The sequence below is a fragment of the Bos javanicus genome, chromosome 8 (genome assembly GCF_032452875.1).
Source record: "Bos javanicus breed banteng chromosome 8, ARS-OSU_banteng_1.0, whole genome shotgun sequence".
Taxonomy (NCBI): Eukaryota; Metazoa; Chordata; class Mammalia; order Artiodactyla; family Bovidae; genus Bos; species Bos javanicus.
In genome coordinates, this window is record NC_083875.1 from 42,274,607 (window position 1) to 42,298,797 (window position 24,191).

The 24,191-nt window shown below is 38.4% G+C and overlaps 1 protein-coding gene across 6 annotated transcripts in view; it reads left to right on the plus strand.

Moving 5' to 3' along the window:
* PUM3 (pumilio RNA binding family member 3) overlaps window positions 1-23,990 on the plus strand; it is a 41,283-nt gene extending 17,293 nt beyond the window's left edge. For 4 of the 6 annotated variants that reach the window (XM_061425415.1, XM_061425419.1, XM_061425416.1 and 1 more), the window contains exons 10-18: window positions 314-392; window positions 3,230-3,328; window positions 4,416-4,469; window positions 7,242-7,322; window positions 15,393-15,535; window positions 16,148-16,370; window positions 18,598-18,685; window positions 20,985-21,087; window positions 23,685-23,990. In XM_061425415.1, the coding sequence (XP_061281399.1) occupies window positions 314-392; window positions 3,230-3,328; window positions 4,416-4,469; window positions 7,242-7,322; window positions 15,393-15,535; window positions 16,148-16,370; window positions 18,598-18,685; window positions 20,985-21,087; window positions 23,685-23,817 (1,003 nt within the window). In that variant the 3' untranslated portion in view covers window positions 23,818-23,990. The remainder of the gene's footprint in view (window positions 1-313; window positions 393-3,229; window positions 3,329-4,415; window positions 4,470-7,241; window positions 7,323-15,392; window positions 15,536-16,147; window positions 16,371-18,597; window positions 18,686-20,984; window positions 21,088-23,684) is intronic. The other 2 variants (XM_061425418.1, XM_061425421.1) reach the window with 1 other exon arrangement.
* Window positions 23,991-24,191: the final 201 nt, after the last annotated feature.

Here is a 24,191-nt window from a genome sequence, read left to right on the forward strand (position 1 = left end):
TTGGGTAAAAGAAAGTTAATGGCTTTATTGAAGAAAATTGAGTGTGTTTTGAATAATAATTTCATATTTGCTGTTTAGGTACTAGAAATTTGTATTCTGGTCTTGGTTGTAGATTGCACTAATATTTTTATAGGTCTGAAAGTTTTTTTTCAAGTCTTGGTGTTGCTGAAGGTAGTCTTTTTATGACAAATAACATTTGCTAAAACCATTTCAGTTGTTTTGGTTATCTTAGGACAACCAAAGTTACCTATCTCTGTATTATTATACTACCATTTCTGACCGTTTTGGTTTTTTTTTTTTTTTCTGTTTTCAGAGAAGCTGTGATTAAGCACTCACTGGTACATAAAGTATTTTTGGACTTTTTCACCTATGCACCCCCAAAGCTAAGATCAGTAAGTTCTTGGTTTTAGTTTTTAAACTGAAACATTGAGTGCTATGTAAAAATGTGAAATACTTCTTTCATGTACATTGGTTTTTGAAATTTTTAAAGAATTGTTTCCGTATTTAGAAAATATAATGCTCTCTACTTCCTTTGAAGAAGTCTACTTCTTCCATTTAGACTTTTTAGTCTATGGAATTTAGACTAAATTCCATCTAGACTTTTGCTAGAAAGATAGTAGACCTGACCATAGTTTTATCAGTTCCATTGAATTTTCATATTTTAATTACAATCTGGAGAGTATACTTTAGCTTAACATAATCAGAAAATTAACTAACACATGGAGGAATATTCAGCATTCAAGGAGTTTGAAATTCACCTTTATTGATACCAAAAAAAATGAAAAAGAAATTATATCGGTGTTAAAAGGTGACTGGAGGATACTTAGGTAAAACTAAATGGACCGTGAAAGACTGGACCTTATATGAGAGTGAAGGTAAATTGCACTGCCCTTCAAGTCAATGATGGGACTATAGATGAGAATTCATTTAGTCCCTTGAATTTTGCTTGCTTCATCATACTGTGAATTCATTGTCCGTTTGTTCTCATTCTAATAATAAGCAATAACCAAATAATGAGATTCACATTTTTTTTTACAAATATGCCAGATTGAACATACATAGGAATTTTGACCCTCTCAAAATTGACATGCAAATTCATTTTCCAAGTGTAGCCACCTATCTAAGCACATAGTTTAGTGAACGTAGCAGTTGCTGCTTCTCTTTGGAGAAGAGCTCTCGTTTCCTGCACAGTATCTCGTAGTTCTGGATTTTCTGAGGCAGGACTTTATTTTTAGAACTGAGAAAATGATCATTTTAATATATTTCATAAAGTGTTTATCTTTAGTGTTGAATGTGTTTTAGTAATAGCAAAAAAAATCATTGGGAACTTAGTGTGAATATAAAGTAAACAGACAAATCTTTGTGGGCCCTGGGGCATTTTCAATAGAAAGATTTAAAAAAAAACAAAAACCTTTGGAGATGAAAGAAGCATGATTGGAATATATGTGTAACTCCCCAACTGGATAGCTTTGAAGAGATTCATAAGTTTAGATATGTAAGCTGAAAGCTGTACTCTTGAAAAGGGTTGTAAGATAGTTATAAGTGGAATTTTTTGTTCCTTATTGATAAAAATAGGCTACTTTTCTCCTTCCTGGCAGGAGACTTTGTATTTATTTAATATAAATTTTTAAAATTGGGAATGGATTAAACTGGCCCTGCAGCTGTTAGCTGGCAGAACTCATCTTGTCCTATATGCTTGTCTTCCAAATATAATTACAAAATATATGCATACATTGAAAACAGAAAATAAAGACTAAAAATAGCTAAAATTACCTCATAATACTTTAATGACTGGGTTTTACTAAAAGGTAATTAATGACTGGGTTTTACTAAAAGGTCAGTTCAGTTCAGTTCAGTTCAGTCGCTCAGTCGTGTCCGACTCTTTGCAACCCCATGAATCGCAGCACACCAGGCCTCCCTGTCCATCACCAACTCCCGGAGTTCACTCAGACTCACGTCCATTGAGTCAGTGATGCCATCCAGCCATCTCATCCTCTGTCGTCCCCTTCTCCTTCTGCCCCCAATCCCTCCCAGCATCAGAGTCTTCCAATGAGTTAATTCTTCTCATGAGGTGGCCAAAGTACTGGAGTTTCAGCTTTAGCATCAGTCCTTACAAAGAAATCCCAGGGCTGATCTCCTTTAGAATGGACTGGTTGGATCTCCTTGTAGTCCAAGGGACTTTCAAGAGTCTTCTCCAACACCACAGTTAAAAAGCATCAATTCTTCGGCACCCAGCTTTCTTTATAGTCCAACTCTCACATCCATACATGACCACAGGAAAAACCATAGCCTTGACCAGATGGACCTTTGTTGGCAAAGTAATGTTTCTGCTTCTCAATATGCTATCTAGGTTGGTCATAACTTTTCTTCCAAGGAGTAAACGTCTTTTAATTTCATGGCTGCAGTCACCATCTGCAGGAATTTTGGAGCCCCCAAAAAATAAAGTCTGACACTGTTTCCACTGTTTCCCCATCTATTTAAGTGAAGGCCTAGTCTAAATGTCAATATAGAGATTAATTTTTCTTAAGAGAAATGTTACTTAAGTGTCTTGATGGTGAATTATTAATGTGATTTCCAGAGGTAATCCATTGATAAACTAAAAAAAGAAAAATGTTTTCAGACAAAATTATTATTTTGACTTTTTTGGAAGAACATTTTATTTATCTGGCTTTTTAAGTTAAAAGCTCTCTTCTTATACCACAGCCAGTTCTTAGATTTCTTTTTTCTTGAAAAGTCATTGAGAATATACTATACATATACAGTTAACCCTTGAACAGTATGGGAGTTAGGGGTACTGACACTCCTGTCCTCTGTCCTCAGTCAGAAACCCACCTGTAATCATCCCTACCCTATCAGGGATGGGGATTTACCCAACTGCAGATGGTATAGTGCTGTAGTACATATTAGTGAAAAAAATTCATGTGTAAGTGAACCTTCAAATCACACTCAGGGGTCCACTGTATACATACTGTTCTGAATAGACTTTGATGAAACTTAGGTATTTTAATAGAAATTGCCTCTGGGCAATGTTTACTGCGTTTGATAGAAAAAGAATGTTTCTAGGAAGCAGTTATATATATGCATGCCTGTCTACAAAATTAAAATTTAAGTTGTTTGCTACATATACTTTCTGCCTTTCATTCTCTGTGCATTACTGCTCCTTACTAGACAGACTGTGAAAAGCAAAAAGAAAGAGTAAACCAAAGCCCTGACTGCATTTATTCCCCAGGAAATGATTGAAGCCATCCGAGAAGCAGTGGTATACCTGGCACACACGCACGATGGTGCCAGAGTGGCCATGCACTGCCTCTGGCATGGCACGCCCAAGGTAAGGGTCAGTCGGGAATTGCATTTTCAGTCTCCTTGGGGTCTTGCCCTGTTGTGCACAGCATTGTCTTTGCAAAGTTGTACCTCAAGGCCTCAGAGAAACCGGCTCCTCTTTGAGCTTCTTGTTGCTTCTCTGCTGGAGTCTTCAAGTTTGAAAACCTTGTGTTGCCATTGTATGGGAAGGGATCTGTCAAGCAGATAAACACAGTATTTGTTGTTTAGTTGCTAAGTCGCATCCAATTCTTTTGTGACCCAGTGGATTATAGCTCGCCAGGCTTCTCTGTCCAAGGGATTCTCTAGGCAAGAATACTGGAGTGAGTTGCCATTTCTTTCTCCAGGGGATCTTCCCGACCAGGGATTGAACCTGTGTCTCCTGCGTTGCAGGCAGTTTCTTTACCACTGAGCCATCAGGGAAGCCCAAACAATGTTTATGTTCGGGTTTTTAAAAGTTTTGATACCTGTCAGTTTCTTTGATTCCTTATTTAATGATTTTAGTGCTGGGAAGGAAGAGGAAAGAAAAGAAAATGTACAGCCATGCATTGCTCCTCTGGATCTCAAGTACTTTGAGGGAAATGCTACAGATCCATATTAATTATAGAAGCTTAATAGAAATGATCCTCATTTCCTTAATTGGTATATTCTCCTTTAAAGGACAGTTGTACTTTGTCCAGTTTTTAATACAAATTTAATTTCTATTCAATAAATAATGTATTGAATGCCATCTGTATGCTTGACTTTTATGCATTTGAAGACAGCTCAGATATTGGAAGAGGCATCTCAGTTTTTAGTATAAAGGAAAGTAGTTTTACCAGGCTTGCCTTGCAGCTGATAATTTCATGCTTCCATATTTATGTCTCAATGGAATGTCACAAAGAAGTCTAAGATTATAGTAGCTCTGAGAGGAATTCTTATAGTATATTGCATTTTTTTGTTCTGGCTAAATAACTGTTTTCACTAATGAAAAGTATGCCACTCCAGTAGAAGTTTAGGATTATATAAAATTTCTAACTACGAAATACCTTAATCTATAGCTATCTATAACTAAATCTGTAACTGTAAGTTCATTGAGACAATTTTTCTTTTTTAAGGACAGAAAAGTGATTGTGAAAACAATGAAGACTTACATTGAAAAGGTGGCTAATGTAAGTATAAAAACTGCATATTTCTTTTAATACTTTTGAATAGTAAAATTATAGGAAATTAGAAAAATTTAGAAAATTATCAAGAAAATTACTTGTTATTTTATTTCATTATAATCTAAATATATGCATATACATGTATTTTTACATATTATTAAATTTATACAAAATGAGTTTGTTTTTCATTTGACATTGTACTTTGGCAGTTTTCCATTTTTATTAGATAATTTTGAAGACCTTAATATTTAGTGTTTAGGGAAACCACTTCAGAAACTTGTTAACCTGTTTTCATTATCATCAAAAACATAACAGAAAGTGAAACTTGTCTCTCTTTTTTCTTCAATTAAATCTTTAGTATGGTCAAAGAAAATTTTAGTTCTAAGTTTTATAATTCTTTGAAATCTTTTTTTTTTTTTTCATTCTTTGAAATCTTTTGGAGATGTTTTAACAGCTTTTCAAATGAAATTAGAGGATATAAAATGTGTTTCTTCTGAGGAAATAATTACCTCAAAAAATAATATCTCTGTATTTAAATAAACTAAGTCATTTTCCATAGTAATTCTAAAATATATGTAGTAATAAGCATTAATTTTCAATTTTTTAATTTTTTTTATATTATGTTTTATAGCTTCTAATTTGCAGGTGAACTAAAAATGAGTGATATCAACAACTTTTCCCTATAAAAAATTCCAGTAAGCACTATTGGCATCTAATGAATACTTGATATAGTAAATGATAATTCAAACTCAGATAAATTAGAGCTCTGAGATTATATACTGTCATCTTCTGTAGGGTTCTAGACTAGGAAGAGAATATAAAACCATGGAGAAGGCAGCCAACTTGCTTGGAACAAAATGGAGGAAGAGATTCTCTAATGAGTTGTTTTCAAAGTATGAGAATTTTTTATGATTCATCATTAAATCTTTTTGTATAGCATTTTAATTTGAATATTTTGATTTAGAAATGAATAAAAATAGAATGTTACTGGAAAGTTCCCTTATTTGGGAGGGGTGGATAAATTAGGATTTTGGGATTAACATATGCACACTACTATATAGACAGTGAATAATCGACAAAGATCTACAGTGTAGCACAGAGAACTCCATGTATATATATAACTGAATCACTTTGCTCTACGGCTGAAACTAACACAACATTGTAAATCGATTGTACTCCAATATAAAATAAAAATTTAAAAATAAAATGACATCAAAAGAGAAAGTTATGAAAGATATTAAAAGTCTTCAGTAATAAAGTTAGATTGTTTTCCAATTTTGTAATATCAACAATACTTTTTCTTTGGAGAACCAAATCCCCACAAGGCATTGCAAAGTTAATAAATTAGCAATGCAGTGCCTGTTTTATCTTAAGGAGTTGCTTCTAAGGAGGTGAGATAAGCTAATACTGTCCATGGGTTTGGTCTCTGGGTTATTTGGAAGTGTTTAATTTCCATATATTAGGATATACTCTGTCTTGTTTCAGTCTTTTAAAATTTATGACTTACGGCCCAGCATATGGTCTGTCTTAATGTCTTGAAAAGAATGTGTGGCTGTAGTCCTCTATAAATGTCAGTTAGATCAAAATGATTGGTAGTGTTTTCAGATCATGGATGTTTTTGCTGACTTATTTATCACTGTCTACTTCTGTCAGTTGCTGAGGAAGTGTCATAAAACTTAGAGCTATAATTGTGGAATTGTCTGTTTCTCACTTAAATTCTGTTCCATCTTCTGTATTCACCCAGTGATATTTTGCACTGCATACACTTCCGTGTGTGGGACTTAAAGAACCAGAAAACCGGTGGTTGTGTACTATAAGCACAGTGTTCTCTACTTTGTTTCCTTCACTTAATTCATCTCAGGGGTCATTTTATTTCTCTCTCTATATATCTATATATCACCAGAGAAATCCATTGGTTGGTAGCAAAAGTCAAATACCTCTAGAGTTAAAAAAATTTTATATCATCATCTGGGATAGAAAAGAAATATGCCAGAAGCTTTGAAAACTCTTCTTTAACATAAAGTAGAAATTCTTTAAATCTTTGGAACACTGTCAGCATTATGAAAATAATTCTGTTATTTAAAGAGTGACAGTTGTGAAAGTCCTAATGTATATTTATGTACTCTCGTGCTGCTATAGTTTTTAAAAGCAATTCACTTCATCTTATTCTCATATGCAGTATTTAAGTATATTCTTCTAGTTTTTTTTAGTGTTTCTATTTTTATTATATAAGATTATTTTAAAGCAATTGTGTAATTTTTCAAAAGAAAGTGAAAAATCATTTGTAATCCTTCAACCCAAAGGTGACAGGATTTTTCCTTCCAGGATTTTTTTTGTGTGTATTATGTATATTTTATATATATATTATTTTATTTTTATTTTCATAATTGAAATGCTATACATAGTTTAACGTATTACTTTATATTCCTTTTTTTCCTCCCACTTTGACTGTAATTTTCTTTTGAATTTAATCTTAAAGTAGCTATTCATTAACAGGATACCTATTTTTAAGAGGTATCTGGTTAGTTTCAAAAATGAGTCTCAGCTATTTGATATTGAAGAATGTGCTCCTCTGTTTCTTTCTTTTTGTTACTCAACCTAGAATGTAATTAACTAGGTCCTGGTAAGAGAGCACGTTTCTTTGAGGGACTTTTATCTATCCCGTTTCTATTATGCTGGATAAGTTGTCAGGTTGATAACCTTAAAATAACTCCATGGGTGAAAGAAAAGGGAGAATCTGTGTATCTTTTAACTTTTACTGGTTTCTAATTCCAACAGGGCCAATATTCCCACTTGGTTTTACTGGCAGCCTTTGATTGTATTGATGATACGAAGCTTGTGAAACAGATAATCATATCAGTAAGTAATTTGCATGGTCTTGAATTTAAGTTAAATGGATATATCATTTTTTAACATTTAAGTTTGATTTCACACATAGATGTGTAAAGTGTGCTTTCTGTCAGTATTTGTTATTTTTTAGTTGCTTTAATTAAGCCTAATTTGGAGGGTTGCTTTATTCCTATACAAACCATAGTCTTGTTACTTGATATTACTAATTAATATTGCTTTAAACATGTAAAAGACTGCTTAAATTAGAATAGCAGGACTTCTTAGACCATATGATTTGGGGTTGGCCAAAAAGTTCGTTTTGGTTTTTCCATACAATACTACGGAAAAACTCTTAATGAACTTTCTGGCCAACCCCATAGTAAATGAAAAATCAGCAATGCAGTGTTTAGATTTGATCAGAAATTTATTTACATAGTAATTCTTTAGTTATTCAGGAACTTACGTCCCCCCAGGCAGAAGATATCCACGACCTTTTTCTCTCGCCCTTTGGAGAAACTACCTCTGCATAGCTTATCAATACATCTGTCCTGCCTTATCAGTACATTGTCCTGACTAAATTTGCCCTCTGAAAAACTGAATATTCTCTAAAAAAAAAAAAAAAACAAACCCTGCACCAATATAGAAACTACATTATAAAATAATTTTCTTCGTTCTTTAATTACTGCCCACTTTTCTGACTTCTGATCCTGTGATCTGCTTTTATTTTTCCTTCCTTTATTTCTAGCGGACAAGTGGTGTTGGGCGTGTGATACAGGTTGTAGGGGAAGGGATAAGGGAAGGGTTTTAAAGCCGCATAAGTATAGACACCAGTTGTTCATCTGAAGGGTGTTAGACATAGATGGGGTCATTGCAGACATCTCAGTGACAGAAGCTGCTTCCACACTCTCTGCAGGGAGCAGCATGTGAATGTTCAGAAAGAGGACTGCCCTGTTGGCTGTGGTGGTGCTGAGGCCTCTCTCAGTCCTGCTGGACCAGTGGAGCTGGGTGATCAGGGAGAGTATCCCAACTAGTGAAGGGGCAGGAGATTTGTTCTCTTAGAAGCCAGCTGTACGTCCCAGTGTGTGAATTTCTCATGCCCTTGCTGTCATTTTCCAGCTTTTCCCTTGACTGTTTTAGGATTGTGATGACTTTCTCTGGAATAGGATTGTGGGAAGAAACAAGTTGGCAAGACTTTCATGTCACTAACTGAGTATTTTGACACGTTCCTTGTGACTTTATTACCCTTTTGACTCCAATCAATAATGCTTGTTTTTCATTCCAGTGACAGAAATGTGAGGCCATAGATTGGCTAATGAATAAAGTTGTTTCATGAAAATGGAAACAGACTGGGCTATTGAACACTTGCTTTTGTTTAATATTTTCATGACAACTAAAATTTGCATAACTGTTCCAAATGGATTTTAAGAGAAACCCAGCTTCCTTCAGAATTTGCCACGATTGTCTGCTAGATTATTTTTTTCCAAAGATTTATCCCACTTACAGTTGCTGTTGAAGCAGTGTTAATTCCTCGTGCTTACCAGCTTGATTCCCACAACTGTTTAACCCACATTCCTAGTGACTTTCTCATACTTATGGTAGCTTACGCTGAAAATGGCCTCATTTGCTGATGTCCTGCCTCTAGCTGACAAATGCTCACTGGGTTCTGTGTATCATTAAACTCTGTAGCTAGCGATAAAATTCTGGAATGCTAATTGTGCTTGCATTTCCCCCGCCCATCCACCACAAAACCTGTGGCAGTATGCAGTGCTTTTTAAAAATACCCAGGAAAGCTTAGTGTTGCTAAGCATTCTGTTTAGGGTAACCAGACTTCTGAAATGGCAGGTTGAAATCACAGCCTGGTCAGCTGAGCCCTCACCTTTCAAAATGGATACTCACTGTTTCCCACCTATTTTGCTTTCCAAAATAAGCAGACTTAAAAATCCAATCCTGGAATTGTTGGTGTGGTGCAGCTGCTTTGAGAGCAGTGAGTCTCTCGAAAGGAAGTAAGTACACTGACCAGTTGCTCTTCGAGAGTGAATAAATATTGATGCATACTTTTACATGTATTATCTCTAAAATGCTGTACAGTTAGGTATAAAGGAAAATACCAGTGAACACCCAGCCTCCCGACTGATTGGGCATGCAGAAGTAAAACTTGGCAAATAGAGTTGAAGTTCAAGACCCTTGTGTCCTCTTTTTTTTTTTTTTAATATAATCTATATATACACCACCCCCCTTCCCATCCTCTCATATCTGTTCTGATGGATTGGTACTTACTATTGGCATGCATTCCCTTATCCTTTTGCTATATGTAAATGTTTACAGTATTTACATGTTTACAAATTCTATATAAGAGATGTGTGCTTTCTCCTGCAACTTGCTCTTTGCTTTGGCATTGTATTTGTCACTCATCATCAGGGTCAACAAACTTTTTTAGTAAATGGCCAGATAGTAATTATTTTAGGATTTGTGGGCCTAAATCTGGTCTCTGTAGCATATTCTTGTTTGCTTTTTATTTTTTAAACAGCACATTAAAATGTTCAAAAATATATATTCTTAACTCACAGGAAGCACAGGCCATGGTTTATCCACAGTTGTTCTAAACCATTCGTTTTTCAATGCCAAATAATTTTCTACTGTATGAATACACCACAGTTGATTTTTCCATTTTTCTGTTGATGGATGTTTAGGTGGTTTATAGTGTTTAAAACTTTAAACACTGTTATTATTTTTTGCTATTGCAAACAGTTCTATAATTATTCTTGCATGTCTCCTCATTTCTCTGAGGCATTTCCTTAGCAGAACTGAGGCTTGCCAGATATGCTGCCCATATGTTTATAAAGAGTCATGTGTCTGTGTTACCCGCCCAGCCACTACGAAACCTGTTGCATTATGCAGTGCTTATAAAAATAGCCAAGAAAGCTTAGTGTTGCTAAGCACTCTATTCAGAGTAACTGGTTTTCCTGAAATGTCAGGTTAACATTGTAGCCTAACAAGCACTCCTTTTTGCTTTAAAACCAAGCTCCAGTTTAATTTCCACATAGTGTTCTCTGATCTCCCAACTGGACCTGCTGTCCACATCCTCTCAACTCTTACAGGTTTTTGTCCTTACCGTCTGTTCATTTAGCAGTTAGTCGTGATCTCACCCAGGGCTTACAGACTCAGAAACATTCATTGACCAGGCAGGTAAATGAGTGAGGCACGCCAAGTTGGAGGGGTGGTGGAGGCGCTGTGAAGAAAGGTGGGGAGTGTCCGTGCCTTGTCCAAGGCAATAGCCACCCCCAGCTCCCATCTCTGGGAATGTGAGCCCCATGGAGCTAGGTCTTCCAACTTGTTTTTCTTTCTAATTGTGATAAAATTTTCCATCTTAACCATTTTTAAGTGTACAGTTAAGTGATATTAAGTATATTCACATTGATCTGCAACCAGTCTCCATAGCTTTTCTATCTTACAAAACCAAACACTACTTTTAATAACCACATCCCAAGTTTTTGAGTACAGCCCAAAAGTTGGACTTCTGGATAAATCACTGTATTTTTTAAACAAAACACTCAATCACTGCCAGTGGTCTTTCTTTTTACATTTCTGTTTTTATTCATTATTTAAATCCCTTATTTTTAGTTTTAACTTTTTATTGTGTTTTCTTGCCTATTCTGCTAGATTTTAGCTCTTTAAGGTTAAGGCCAGCCTGCATTTCTTTTTGTTCCACACACAACCTCCCATGGAGGAACGAGCACCATGGATGGGCATTTTGCGTTTCTTTCTTCCACTGAAAATCCGTGTGTGCTCTAACCCTGCTTGCAGTGTGTACCTTTCATTTTGAGTTGTACCTTTCTTTCTTAAAAGAGGGTGGTGAAACAGGAGTGCCAAAGAGTCTGACAAGGGTCCATCACAAGGTCAGAATGGCCACAGGTTTTCACAAGGGAGTTCTTTTGTTCTTCCTTCACTTTTCTTCTGTGTACATACCTTCTTTCACTTCAGTTCAGTTCAGTCGCGCCTGACTCTTTGCAACCCCATGGACTGCAGCATGCCAGGCCTCCCTGTCCATCACCACCTCCCGAAGCTTGTTCAAACTCATGTCCATCAAGTCGGTGATGCCATCCAACCATTTCATCCTCTGTTGTCCCCTTTTCCTCCTGCCTTCTATCTTTCCCAGCAACAGGGTCTTTTTCAGTGAGTCAGTTCTTCGCATCAGGTAGCCAAAGTATTGGAGCTTCAGCTTCAGCATTAGTCCTTCCAAGGAATATTCAGGACTGATTTCCTTTAGCGTGGACTGGTTTGATCTCCTTGCAGTCCAAGGGACTCTCAAGAGTCTTCTCCAATACCACAGTTCAAAAGCATCAATTCTTTGGTGCTCAGCTTTCTTAATGGAAAAGGCGATGGCACCCCACTCCAGTACTCTTGCCTGGAAAATCCCATGGACGGAGGAGCCTGGTAGGCTGTAGTCCATGGGGTCGCTAGGAGTCAGACACGACTGAGCGACTTCACTTTCACTTTTCACTTTCATGCATTGGAGAAGGAAATGGCAACCCACTCCAGTGTTCTTGCCTGGAGAATCCCAGGGACGGTGGAGCCTGGTGGGCTGCCGTCTATGGGGTCGCACAGAGTCGGACACGACTGAAGCGACTTAGCAGCAGCACCAGCAGCTTTCTTTATGGTCCAACTCTCACATCCGTACATGACTACTAGAAAAGCCATAGCTTTGACCAGACAGACCTTTGTCAGCAAAGTAATGTCTCTGCTTTTTAATATGCCATCTAGGTTGGTCATAGCTTTTCTTCCAAGGAGCAAGCATCTTTTAATTTCATGGCTACAGTCAACATCTGCAGTGATTTGGGAGCCCAAGAAAATAAAGTCTGCCACTGTTTCCATTGTTTCCCCATCTATTTGCCATGAAGTGATGGGACCGGATGCCATGATCTAAGTTTTTTGAATGTTTCAAGCCAACTTTTTCACTCTCCTCTTTCACTTTCATCAAAAGGCTCTTGAGTTCTCTTTGCTTTCTGCCATAAGGGAGGTGTCATCTGCATATCTGAGGTTATTAATATTTCTCCCAGCAATCTTGATTTCAGCTTGTGCTTCATCCAGCCCAGCATTTCGCATGATGTACTCTGCATATAAATTAAATAAACAGGGTGACAATGTACAGCCTTGATATACTCCTTTCCCATTTTGGAACCAGCCTGTTGTTCCATGTTCAGTTCTAACTGTTGATTCTTGACCTGCATACAGCTTTCTCAGGAGGGAGGGAGGTGCTCTGGTATTTCCATCTGTTAAGAATTTTCCATAGTTTGTTGTGATCCACACAAAGGCTTTGGCATAGTCAATAAAGCAGAAGTCGATGTTTTTCTGGAACTCTCTTGCTTTTTCTGTGATCCAATGGATGTTGGCAGTTTGAACTCTGCCTTTTTAAAATCCAGCTTGAACATCTGGAACTTCTCGGTTCACATACAGTTGAAGGCTCGCTTGGAGAATTTTGAGCATTACTTTGCTAGTGTGTGAGATACTAGTGTGTGTGGTAGTTTGAACATTCTTTGGCATTGCCTTTCTTTGGGCATACCTGCTTTAGAGTAAAATAAATAAGGGAAAGAAGTTGCAACAATTAAAATTGTTTTGATTTTCTCTAAGTCAGAGGGAAAGTGAATTGAAAACCTGTGCATTTGAACCTTTGTTGTTGGAGTTCTCTTTTGAGGATGCTAGACTCATGACCCCATCAGCTTTATTTAATCTCCATAGTTAAAGGTGCTGTACATTGAGAGGAGTTTTTTATATGAAGAAAATGACATAGCACTTCCCAGTTTGCAGAGTGAATTTTTTGATTTACTCCTGGTAGTGGCCCACAGGTTGGGCAGATATATCAATTTCCTTTTGCACAGAGAAGGGAATTGATGTGTAGGGAGGTTTAAGGTTTTTCCAAAGGCTACACAACTTGAACTCAAAGACCAAATTCAACACAAATCAGCTGCGCTTTATAGCTCCCTCTTCTTGTCTCTGCGTGTTCTGACACTCGGTGTTCCCCAAGTGATCATCTAGAATTTTCTCTCCTTTGTGTACCCCAGGTTAAATAGAAATGAATTAGAATTCCATAAAACAGCATCACTCAGACTGCCTTTTTTTCCCAAGATAGTAGGAGTTGGGGGAGAATTAAATGACACATTTTTAAGTAAACATTTTTTAGTTTCTTAGGATTGTTAGTTTATAAACATTATGCTATTTCAAGAAACAGACCAAGCTGAATGTAGATTCTAAATTCCTTAATTGCAAACTGAAAGGTAGTTAAATTTCAGTGAATTTGGGGGCTAGTCCTTGAGTAGTAGTTTTGCATGGGTTTTATATGCATCTTGTGTTAAAGTGAAGCCATTTCGGCCTAAGCTAAATACACTGCACTAGCCCTAAGTGTAGAGAAGACCAAGTCCATTGAAGAATACATGCTGGCTTCATGCCACCCCCCTTTTCTTCCTATACCAAGAGAAAATAGCTAAATAGCAGCCATTTATAGTTCTTCACAGCATACCCCACCCCCCACCTTCCCTTTTTGGTTTTTTCCCTTCAAAAAATCAAATGTTTTAAAGGTATAATACTCCAGAGTGTTTTTTAAAGACAGCAAAGTTATGGAGTTTTAGCGATTGTAGAAATTCACCTAAGCTAATGTAATTCTCAGTCTCTTCCTTCAACTGATTAAAGCATTTGTTTTCTTTTATGCCTTAGTTAAAATTGAAATTGAAAAAGCCACATTAAAGATAGCCCATATTTGTGGCACTAAATGTTCTTTATCAGAAATCCATATATTGAGTCTACTTTGAGGCAAGTTTACCTTGAAATTGGAGAAAAGCTCCCATCCCCATGGTAAATTATGTACTTTTTTTTTTCTGTCTTCCCCTTTTTTACTGAAATTTTAAGTTCATTTTTTCTGAGTGGTTTAAAATTGTATTCATTTTGAGGTGGTGATATCTATTGTACATATTTTCCAGCTTGTTTTTTTTCCCCCACTAAAATTACTAATCTCATTCTGATTGATAGACACTAAAGAGAATAGCAGATCTGAGTATAACATCTCCTAGAGAATTCCTTTCCTGATGAGGGGGTACATGTTCTGTTTGAGAGAGACTAGAGTTGGAAAGTCAGGGGACCAAAACTAGTCAGGGCCCTTTTACTAACACCCAGCGTCATCCTGTGGGTCACCTCCCCACTTTCGGGGTTCCTCATTTCTGTAAATGTGTGTGGTTGGGCTGGAGTTTTTCTGTGGCCCCAACCAGTTCTGAAGTATCTCTGGTGTTCAGATGCACATGGCTTTGAATATTTATTAGGTTTGTTTTATAAGAAATAGGAATGTTAGGGGAAGGCGAATGATTTTTTTGTTTCATATTTAGAATAAAGGAATTTTTACACAGTGATTTCTCTGTCTTAGTAGACATCACCAAATCTATATGGGAGCTCATTTGGGGTGGGGATGACATGGCCTTTGTTCCTTAAACTCAAACAACTAGAAAAGGAGGTTACTGTTCTTGGTAACTTGATGGGAAATGTCATAGAAAGCAATTATGTGTAGCTGCTCCATAGAGTCTTTCTGCAGTTATTTCCCTTCCCCCCTCTTTTTGTTTTTCATGCGATACTTCATTTGCTGTGAATAAGTAACCTAACTTTAAAAGCCTTTATCCACTTGTTCTATTTAACAGAGTTTCTTTATCTCCGTTCACATACATCTCAGTGGGGAAATTCTAGGAAGAATGGTCCCGATCAATGCTGATGCTGCATTTAAGTGCAGCTGCAAATTAACTGTATCTGCTCAGTGGCCCCAGCAAGCAGTGTCCCAAGTAATGGCCGCCTAAGAAATATTGGTTACGATGAATGAGTTAGCTCCTTAAGTCCTTGGGCTTGGTCAGTCAGCTATAAATGGATTGTTCAGTAACGCTAGTCCCAGTAGAGAAGCAGTTCTGTGTTCCTTGTGTAAGAAATTTCTTTAGCTTTAATGAGACGATTTCAGAACTAGCTGTACATTTTTCATTATGTTGGGGGAAAGTTATGTATCCTTCTTTTCCATTCAGATTCTAAGCATAGTTTAAATGTATAGTTTCACTTTCTGTTTCTATAATTTTACAGGAAATTATCAATTCCTTGCCGAACATAGTAAATGACAAATATGGAAGGAAGGTCCTATTGTATTTACTAAGCCCCAGAGATCCTGCCCACACGGTACGAGAGATCATTGAAGTTCTGCAGAAGGGAGACGGTAATGCACACAGGTAAGGGCTTAAGCCCACTCTGGTTGTTCATTCATTTTGAGTGGCACACGTGTCCACATCTCATGCTTCCTCCCTCAAACTCCAAAGGTGAATTCCATTTTTAAGCCTGTAGTTGTGGCAGATTCTTAAAAGTTTTTATCCTGAAAAGGAAATGAAAGTATCCTGCCAAAAGAATGCCTCTGGGACCCAGCACATAGTAGGTGGCTGGGTGTGTGGTGTTTTTGTGATTTTGCTTTATATTTAAAGCAACCAGTTAGTCAGGTCCTCTAGAGAGCAGAATCCATACTGTAATCTAAACATGTGTTGTCTTGTGAGATATTTTGTTGTTGTCTTTATTTGGTTTGGAGGGGGTGTGTGTGTGTGTGTTACACAAGGTGAGCTTCACTTACTGAGTGCCCATTCTGTGCCAGGCACTGTTCAGATCCTGGGGACCCAAAAATGAAAGATATCCTAGCCTCCAATTGCTTATCCATGTGCACAGCAGAAATCAGACAATTATAGCAGAGCAGGACATTAGCTCTTAAAAGCCTTAGAGGTTTCTGTATGAGCAAAGCACCACATTAACTTTGCTATTCATCTTACCTTGATTCTTCATTCATCATGTTCCCACAGTAAGAAAGACACAGAGATCCGCCGACGAGAGCTCTTAGAGTCCATTTCTCCAGCCTTGTTAAGCTACCTGCAGGGACACGCCCAGGAGGTGGTCCTGGATAAGTCCGCGTGCGTGCTGGTGGCTGACATCCTGGGCACCGCCACAGGAGACGTGCAGCCCGCCATGGACGCTGTTGCCAGCCTGGCAGCGGCAGAGCTACATCCTGGCGGCAAGGACGGAGAGGTGAGATGCCACTGTGAGACAGGCGAGAAAGCCGCCATGGCCACAGAAACCCCCGTCTCTGGGAGCACTGCTAGAAAGAGCCTTTTAATGATTGTTCACTCACGCCTTACCCATAGTACATTTGGAAATTGTGAATTCAGAACACCAATGCTGTTAACACTGACTTTAACACTCACTGTCTTTTGATGATTCTACATTATCTGCAGAGTAAAAACAGACTCCTGTTAATATTGTCCATGACTGACCCAGGCTGTCTTTCCAGCATTCTCTGTGTTCTTAATTCTGTTTAGAATTTGCTGCGGACTTTTGTACTTCTTCATTTGTATGTACTTCTTTTCTCAGTCGCAAGTGCTGCCCATACTTCCATTTTCCCGCACTTTTCCTGCAGAAACTGCCTATTCTTCCGAGTCCTCAGAATCCTTCTCCATGAAGTCTTTTTAATTCCCTCTCAAGCAGAAACTCTATGCTCTTTCCTTTTTTTTTTGAATTATTATTTATTTTTGGCTGTGTTGGGTCTTGGTTGCTGTGTGCAGGCTTTCTCCAGTGGCAGCGAGCAGGAGCTGCTCTCTAGCTGCAATGCACAGGCTTTCCACTGTGGTGAGTTCTCCTGTTGCAGAGCACAGGCTGTGGGTGAGTGGGTTTCAGTAGTTACGGTGCACAAGCTTAGTTGCCCCATTGGCACGTGGTATCTTAATTCCCAGACCAGGAACTGGACCCATGTCCCTTGCATAGACAGGCAGACTTTTAACCACTGGACATCAGGAGAATCCTCTTTGCTCTTTCTAATTGCTCTTGCTTATGTTATTTGGGCCTTGTATTATTCTGTCTTGTATCTCAAGCTTATCGGTTCACGCATCAGTTACGTGCTAGACAGTGGCCCACACTCCCCCTACCCCCACCTAAAAAAGAGAATACCACTTGGAGAAACATTATAGTTAAATAAATATGTACACAAATGATTGTTTATTGTAGAATAGAGATAAGCGGTGTGAAGGAAAACTTTAGGTTCTATGGGATTGTATATGAATGAGAACCAACTTGTCCTCAGAGGACTTCCCAGGGCAGTGAAAGCTAAGCTGAGACCCAGAAGATCGGTAGCTGAGTGAAGGAAGAAGATTCTAGGCAGAAAGAAGAGCCATGTGCAGCCTCCTGGAGGAAGTAAAGAGCTCAGCATGTTTGAGAACAGCAGGCACAGGGGGCTGAAAATCAGTGAGCAGAGGGAAGAGGAAGGCAGAAGCCACGTTCTGCTGGGGCCTTGTCCCGTGCAGGGTTGTGAGCTCCTGATGGAAAGACATGTTTGGGGAGCTGGCCGTTGTCTGACACAAGAGATGGGGAAAGAAATGGGTCAGGGGTCTTAGAGATGCCCTGACTCCTGCCATCATGGAGCAGATCCTATTAACAAATTGGGATGATGCTTGTGTCTTGAAAGTTCCTCTGTAAGAAGATAGAGCTTGTCTCCCACACTGGACGCAGAGAGATTGATCTCTATGCAAACAGTTCATATGGCCCTTGAAAAGGAGGGAGGTTAAGCGGAAAGATGGTTTCTTATTCTGCTCACCAGGCAGTGCTCCTCAGGCACCTGTACTTAAACATCGTTCAACATCAGGTTTCAGTGTTTCTACTGTGTTGCTCCTCAGAACTGCATATGATGATCTGAAAAGTGGTTTGTGTGATCTTAAGACGAGCCTAGTGGTAAGGCTGTTCAATCTGGAGCTCACGAAGCTGAGTGTGAGCTGTTTTGGTGGCTGTGTTATCTTGAATAACTGTATTTGTTTCAGTTGGGGTTGGAGTAGGTCTTGTCTCTCCAGGAGTAGTAATCATTCTCAATAAAGACCTCTTAAGCCTTGTGGATGGAGAAGGCGATGGCACCCCACTCCAGTACTCTTGCCTGGAAAATTCCATGGATGGAGGAGCCTGGTAGGCTGCAGTCCATGGGGTCGCGAAAAGTCAAACACGACTAAGCGACTTCACTTTCACTTTTCACTTTCATGCATTGGAGAAGGCAATGGCAACCCACTCCAGTGTTCTTGCCTGGCGAGTCCCAGGGACTGGGGAGCCTGGTGGGCTGCCGTCTTTGGGGTCGCACAGAGTCAGACACGACTGAAGCGACTTAGCAGCAGCAGCAGGTCATGTGGAACTTGCAGCTCGCCTGAGACCTTATCCGTATGTGGTGATATCAGGTGGATGAAGGCAGCTTCTTAATTAATGTGTTCTTGACCACTTACAGCTTCACATAGCAGAACATCCTGCTGGACATTTGGTTCTGAAGTGGTTAATTGAGCAAGATAAAAAGATGAAAGAACGTGGAAGAGAAGGTAGGCTATGCAACTTGACCTCTTCTGATATGTATGTGAAATTTCAGTAATGTCTGGCATCCTTGAACTTTATGCTGGCCTTTTATGAGCTCAGATGAAAGCTTATTGAGTGTTGAGACATGATAGCTGTAAGAAATGATTTAGTGGTTACTACTTTTTCCTCTGGAGATTTGTCTCCTTGAATCTTTCCATTTTCTTTCCCTTTCCCACCCTCCCTTCCTCTTCTACTACTTCAGACCTCAAAAAAAAAGCTTGTCCAGTGCTTTAAAATGCCATTTTATTTGAGGATGGTGAGAGCTGAGTAGGAGGGCTCGTTTGTGAGTATCATCACCCCAATTGAAAAACATATTTATCTCTAGTTTTGAGGAAAGGCTAACCAGAAGAAAATTACCCTTATCAGAGAATTTTGAACTGATGCCAGTTTGGCCTTGGAATGCATATGACCAAAGAGCAAGCCAGTCCTTGGCACTTCACGGTTTTTCATAAACCTTACAGCTGCTCTGTAGAAACTTAGCTCCCAGGAGGACGACGGCATCTTTTATCTAAGTGAGAAGTTGCATGTCCTTCCCCTGTCAGTCCTGTCTCTTTGACCAGACCTTCTTTTTCTAAATTCAAACTCGATTCAGACTCTATTTTAGCCACTAAAGAGATTTCCTCCCACTGAGTTAAAACAGTTCAGGCTTTCTATTACTGTGTCTGGAAAAAGTGACAGATCATGAATTTATGTCTTGAGGCAAGTTGCAGTGCTGATGGCTAGCAAGGCAATCACGGAAGCAGTAGAGCTGTCACTTCTCACTCTGTCTTTAAGAAGATAGACTTGGCCCTATTTCTCATTGTAATTTTTTTTTTAATAAAGAAATCTTCTTGTAATAAACTTTGAAGAAAAAATAATATATTGAATCATCTTTTTCATTATTAAAAAGTCGATACACAGTTGAGCTGAGTTTATGTCAGAAAAGTTTTCTTGCTTTTAAAATGTGAAGAATTTTCTAGTGACTTTTCTCCTTATTTCACTTGCACTGGCAACCCTGAAACACATCTGCTTGGACTGAAGTATTCTTCATTTTCACGTAGCACCGAATGCATGGCTACCAGTCTTGGTTATCTGTTGCTGTGGAACGAGCTGCCTCAAAACCTAGTCGTATTCAGAACGGCATTCATTTGGTGGTGTTTGGTGGAGCTCTGCCCTGACTCATCCAGGGCTACTTGGCCTGGGGCTGGAGTATCCACTTACACCATGACTGGCAGTGGCTAAGTCCAGCAGTCTCAGTCCCCCTCTCTGGTGTGCTGAGTTTCCTTACAACATAGTGGTCGAGTTTCAGGACAATGAAGTAGGTATGTGATACTTCATGATTTAGCCTCAGGAGTGATTTAAGGTCACTTGTCCCATACTTTCATGTCAGTCACAAAGGCCCATCCAGTTCACAGAAGATACCAGTTCCACCTCTAGATGGGGAAGTGGCACTATTCTAGAAGCAGACGCAGGAAAGGAGATGTTGCTGTGGCCACCTTTGCAAAATGTCATCTGCCTCACCAGCTGGTTTCTGTCCCTCTTAAGCACAAGCCACAGAGTGACATAGCCATAGACCCCTTGGCTTTTAAAGGTTCCTCACTATTGGATATCTCTGAATGAATTATACTTAGGACCTACCCAAGATATCTGCCTTTAAAATAGGTTGTCCCTACTTCCATCTGTACCAGATCCTGGTATTCAGAGTTTCTCCTTTGTCCTGGAGTTAGTCATGCTTAGATGACCCAGTGAATACGGTAATATACTCTAAAACCTTGGGAATCAGATGTACTGCAATAACAAAAGATGAATGGTATTTTTGATGGAAGAACAAATGTTTAGTGTTGTAGAGAGAAAACATAATTGTGTTCATGGCACCTTTGGAGTGAGCATTTTCCTTGAGGAGCAACTTGATTTTAACCAAACACTGCTATTACAACCTTTACTTCCTGAATAACTTTCAGATTAGGGTTAAATCATTAAATAGTACAAAGAAATGCAAACCTGACCAAGTGAGCATTTTATAAAAATTCATTGTTTCTCTTGAGTAATTACTGCTAAACATAGCTGGGGATTTGGGTCAGAGTTGAAAGAAATGGCTATATTAAAAACGCGTTATATCAAGCTGAGCTTAACATTGTCAAGCTTAGCTTAACAATATCGTGTTAAGTGATATTGGGTGAGAACTCTATTAGCTTTCTTATTAAAACATGTTTCCCACTCTAAGAGTAGTAGAGAGAGAGTGATTGGGAGTTTAAATATTGGTATATGACGTTCATGAAGTTTCAGTTTATTTTACAGGTTGTTTTGCAAAAACACTCATAGAACGTGTTGGTGTGAAGAACCTGAAGTCCTGGGCTAGTGTCAATCGAGGAGCCATTATTCTCTCTAGGTATGTAGAGTGTGTGCCTTTCCTGCTGAGGCTTCTTATCCAAACGCCTGTTGGTGTAAAACGGGGTTCCTTCACATTTATTTCTCAGTTGGAATGTCTGTTTTCAGTAGCCCAGCATTCCTCTCAGTCACCCTTGGTCTTAATTTGCCAAATATTAGAGAGTAAATGTCACTTTTTCCATATGCCCTCTTTTGGATATTAAGGATCATAAAATTAGGGCGTTTACAAGGTATCATTTGATTGTTTCACCATATTTTTGGTTTTGACCACAGTATAATTGTATGCTTTTTTAATGTATTAGTTTTTTGTTCCTGTGGAATCTGATGAAGGTTTTTTTTTTAATCACAACTGACTTTACATATAATTCTTTGTTTTCAACTATTCTGAAAGGATTCGAGAAGCATTAGCTATTATAGTCTACCTGCTTATCTTTGTTTCTAATTAAGGTGATAGAAAATTAATGATTTGTGAATTGAGACATGTGGTTAACTTGTATATTTTTGCCTGGACATAGGTTGAGTTTATAATTTACAGGGCATTGAAATTGCCATGTATTCTGTTCCCAGATAAAACCCTTCTATTAAGGATATTCATTTTAAAATAGATTCTGTGTTGTTTTAAAGCCATCACAGTTGATTTTTACCCCTGCTGTGTCATCAAGCTTTGGAAAAAACAGTTACCAGTTTCAGCTTGAATTTCCCATAGTATTTCACATGCAAGATCCTCTGCAATTTAATTTGTATTGTTTATACGTCACAGGTATTTCTTCAGTTTATATTTTGATTTGGTACACATGTACTCACAAGTATGTACATTCCAAATGGGCATTCTTTTTTTTTTGGTATATCAGTGTCTCCAGATGCACAGGTGATATTGATCACTAGATTATTCCTCATTAAAATTAGCTTATTTTCCAGTTGATGTTGAGCAGCTGGAGTCCATTAGTTGAACCATGAACTTTTTTGACATGGATTTCTTTACCAGGCATTTGGAGTATTAACAACCTACTGACATATTCTTACATTACATGCAATTAACTAAAAATTCTGGCAGTGCCATAAAATTAATTTTTTAAGATTGATCATCAATCAGAACTCCCCTTGGATGGATTTCAAACATGAGAAGGATACTGTAGGTTTATTATGGAGTACTCCTTAAAACTGAAATATGAAATATCTGAGGTTCTAAGAGAAGTGAAGCTGTAGATAATAATTGATTATTATAATTATTGTGTATTTGGTTATAGATTATTGTCAGTCATGTGCTTGACTTGTTTGGCAAGATTCTTTGCTTGTTTATATTTTTCTTTAAACTCATGCAGTACATGTATGTGTTTTTATTTTTGGTTTGTTTGTTTTGCTAAATCTTTTTAGGAGTAAGTGGAAAAGCCTCATTCTGGGGAAAAAAAAACAGCCTTGTATGCAGTCTGAAAAATAACTCAGGGAAGCATTATTCTCTAGCATTGAAATGTATGGGTTCCATTCCCAGCTCACTGTGTGGCCTTGCACAAATTATTTGACTTTCCTGAGCCTTAATTTTTTTTGTATGTAAAATGAGATTAATAATAATCCTAGGTTGTTAGGAAAACTAAATGAGATAATGCATACGTGATGCTTAGCAGTGGGTCTAATGCGTATGTTCAGTAAATATTAACTTGTATTACTATTGTGCACAATGTGACTGTGTGTTTAGCCAAGGTATACAAAATAAAAACACCTAGTGAGTCACAAGTCTGTTAAGAGGGCACCTTTCAGCTTTGCAGGTGGCAGGCAGTACTTGTTGCTTGTCTCCCACAGGCATTGGAAATCTGTTGGGGGCTGCTCATTTCCCCTCCTCTCTATGGACATTATGGAAATATTGCAGCCAAGGTCTTTCAAAAGTGCCAAGTGATTACTTTCTAGGATGTACTTCAGTGGTCAGTAAATGTGGTCATGAGGAAGTCAGGGGAGAATAAGAAATTCAGCCCTGGTGTTTGACAACAGAGTCCCTATGACCTGGCCCCTATCTAGAGAAAGGGGCCTACTTGTTGCCAGCCTGCAGGGCCCTGCTCACCTGGGATAGAGTGCCCCAGCAAGGAATCAGAGAGCAGAGCTGACCTTATCTTATTCAGTGACTCACATCGAGTACTTAACTACGTGTCAGGCTCTGGCTAGGTGCTTTAGGTACGAGATCATGTGAGCCTCAAAAAACAACCCTGTGAGGTAGAAGGTGGATTCTTTTGTTGATTCCATTCTACAGGCCAGGAAATTGCAGTCTTTGAGAATTTTAATACACGCTCTTGGTTGTATAGTTACTAGAGTGTCAGAGGCATTTCTCAAATCTGGACAGGTGAGATATAAGGTAAACCTCTTCGCCCCTTCAGTCAATGTTTTAGCAACAGAGTTCAGCAAGAAGGCCATTCGTTAACTGCTTACCTTTTATGCTGCCCGCCTCCCTACATGTACACCTACTCGTAGATGTTAACTCAGCTACTCTGAGCATTTCTTGACTATCTGCTCTGAATTTTTTACAGTGTCTGAAGGTAGTATTTGCAGACCAATCTAGGAGGCTTTATGAAATACACTTTGTTGTTGTTTATTTCTGTCTTCTCTCTTCAGCCTTCTCCAGAGTTCTGATCAAGAAGTTGCAAATAAAGTCAAAGCTGGACTGAAAAGCCTGATTCCTGCCTTGGAAAAAAGCAAAAACACCAGCAAAGGAATAGAAATGCTACTTGAAAAACTGACTGCCTAGGTGGAAACAGTTAAGAACCAGTTGGAATCATTTTTCTTGTTCTATTCTCCCAGTGCAGGAAAGAAGGGCTAGGGTCCATCTTACTGGTAATTTGGGTGCTCTGTATATGTGTTTCTTCTTTGTATAAGAATCTATTTATAAAATGGTTTCTAAAAACGTCCTTTTTAAGAAAACAGTCTCAGCTTTCTCTTTTATCATATTGAATAGTAAGCAAGTCACAGTGGAAAAGGTTTGACAGTCGTACACAAGGACCAAACAAATTCATATAAGGTAGTTGTATGCATTGATTCAGGGGGAAAGAACCTTGAGTGAACAGTCTGAGAGAGCTTCTTGGAGGAGGAGGAATCGCAGAGCTTCAGGTGAGGCCATGTGTG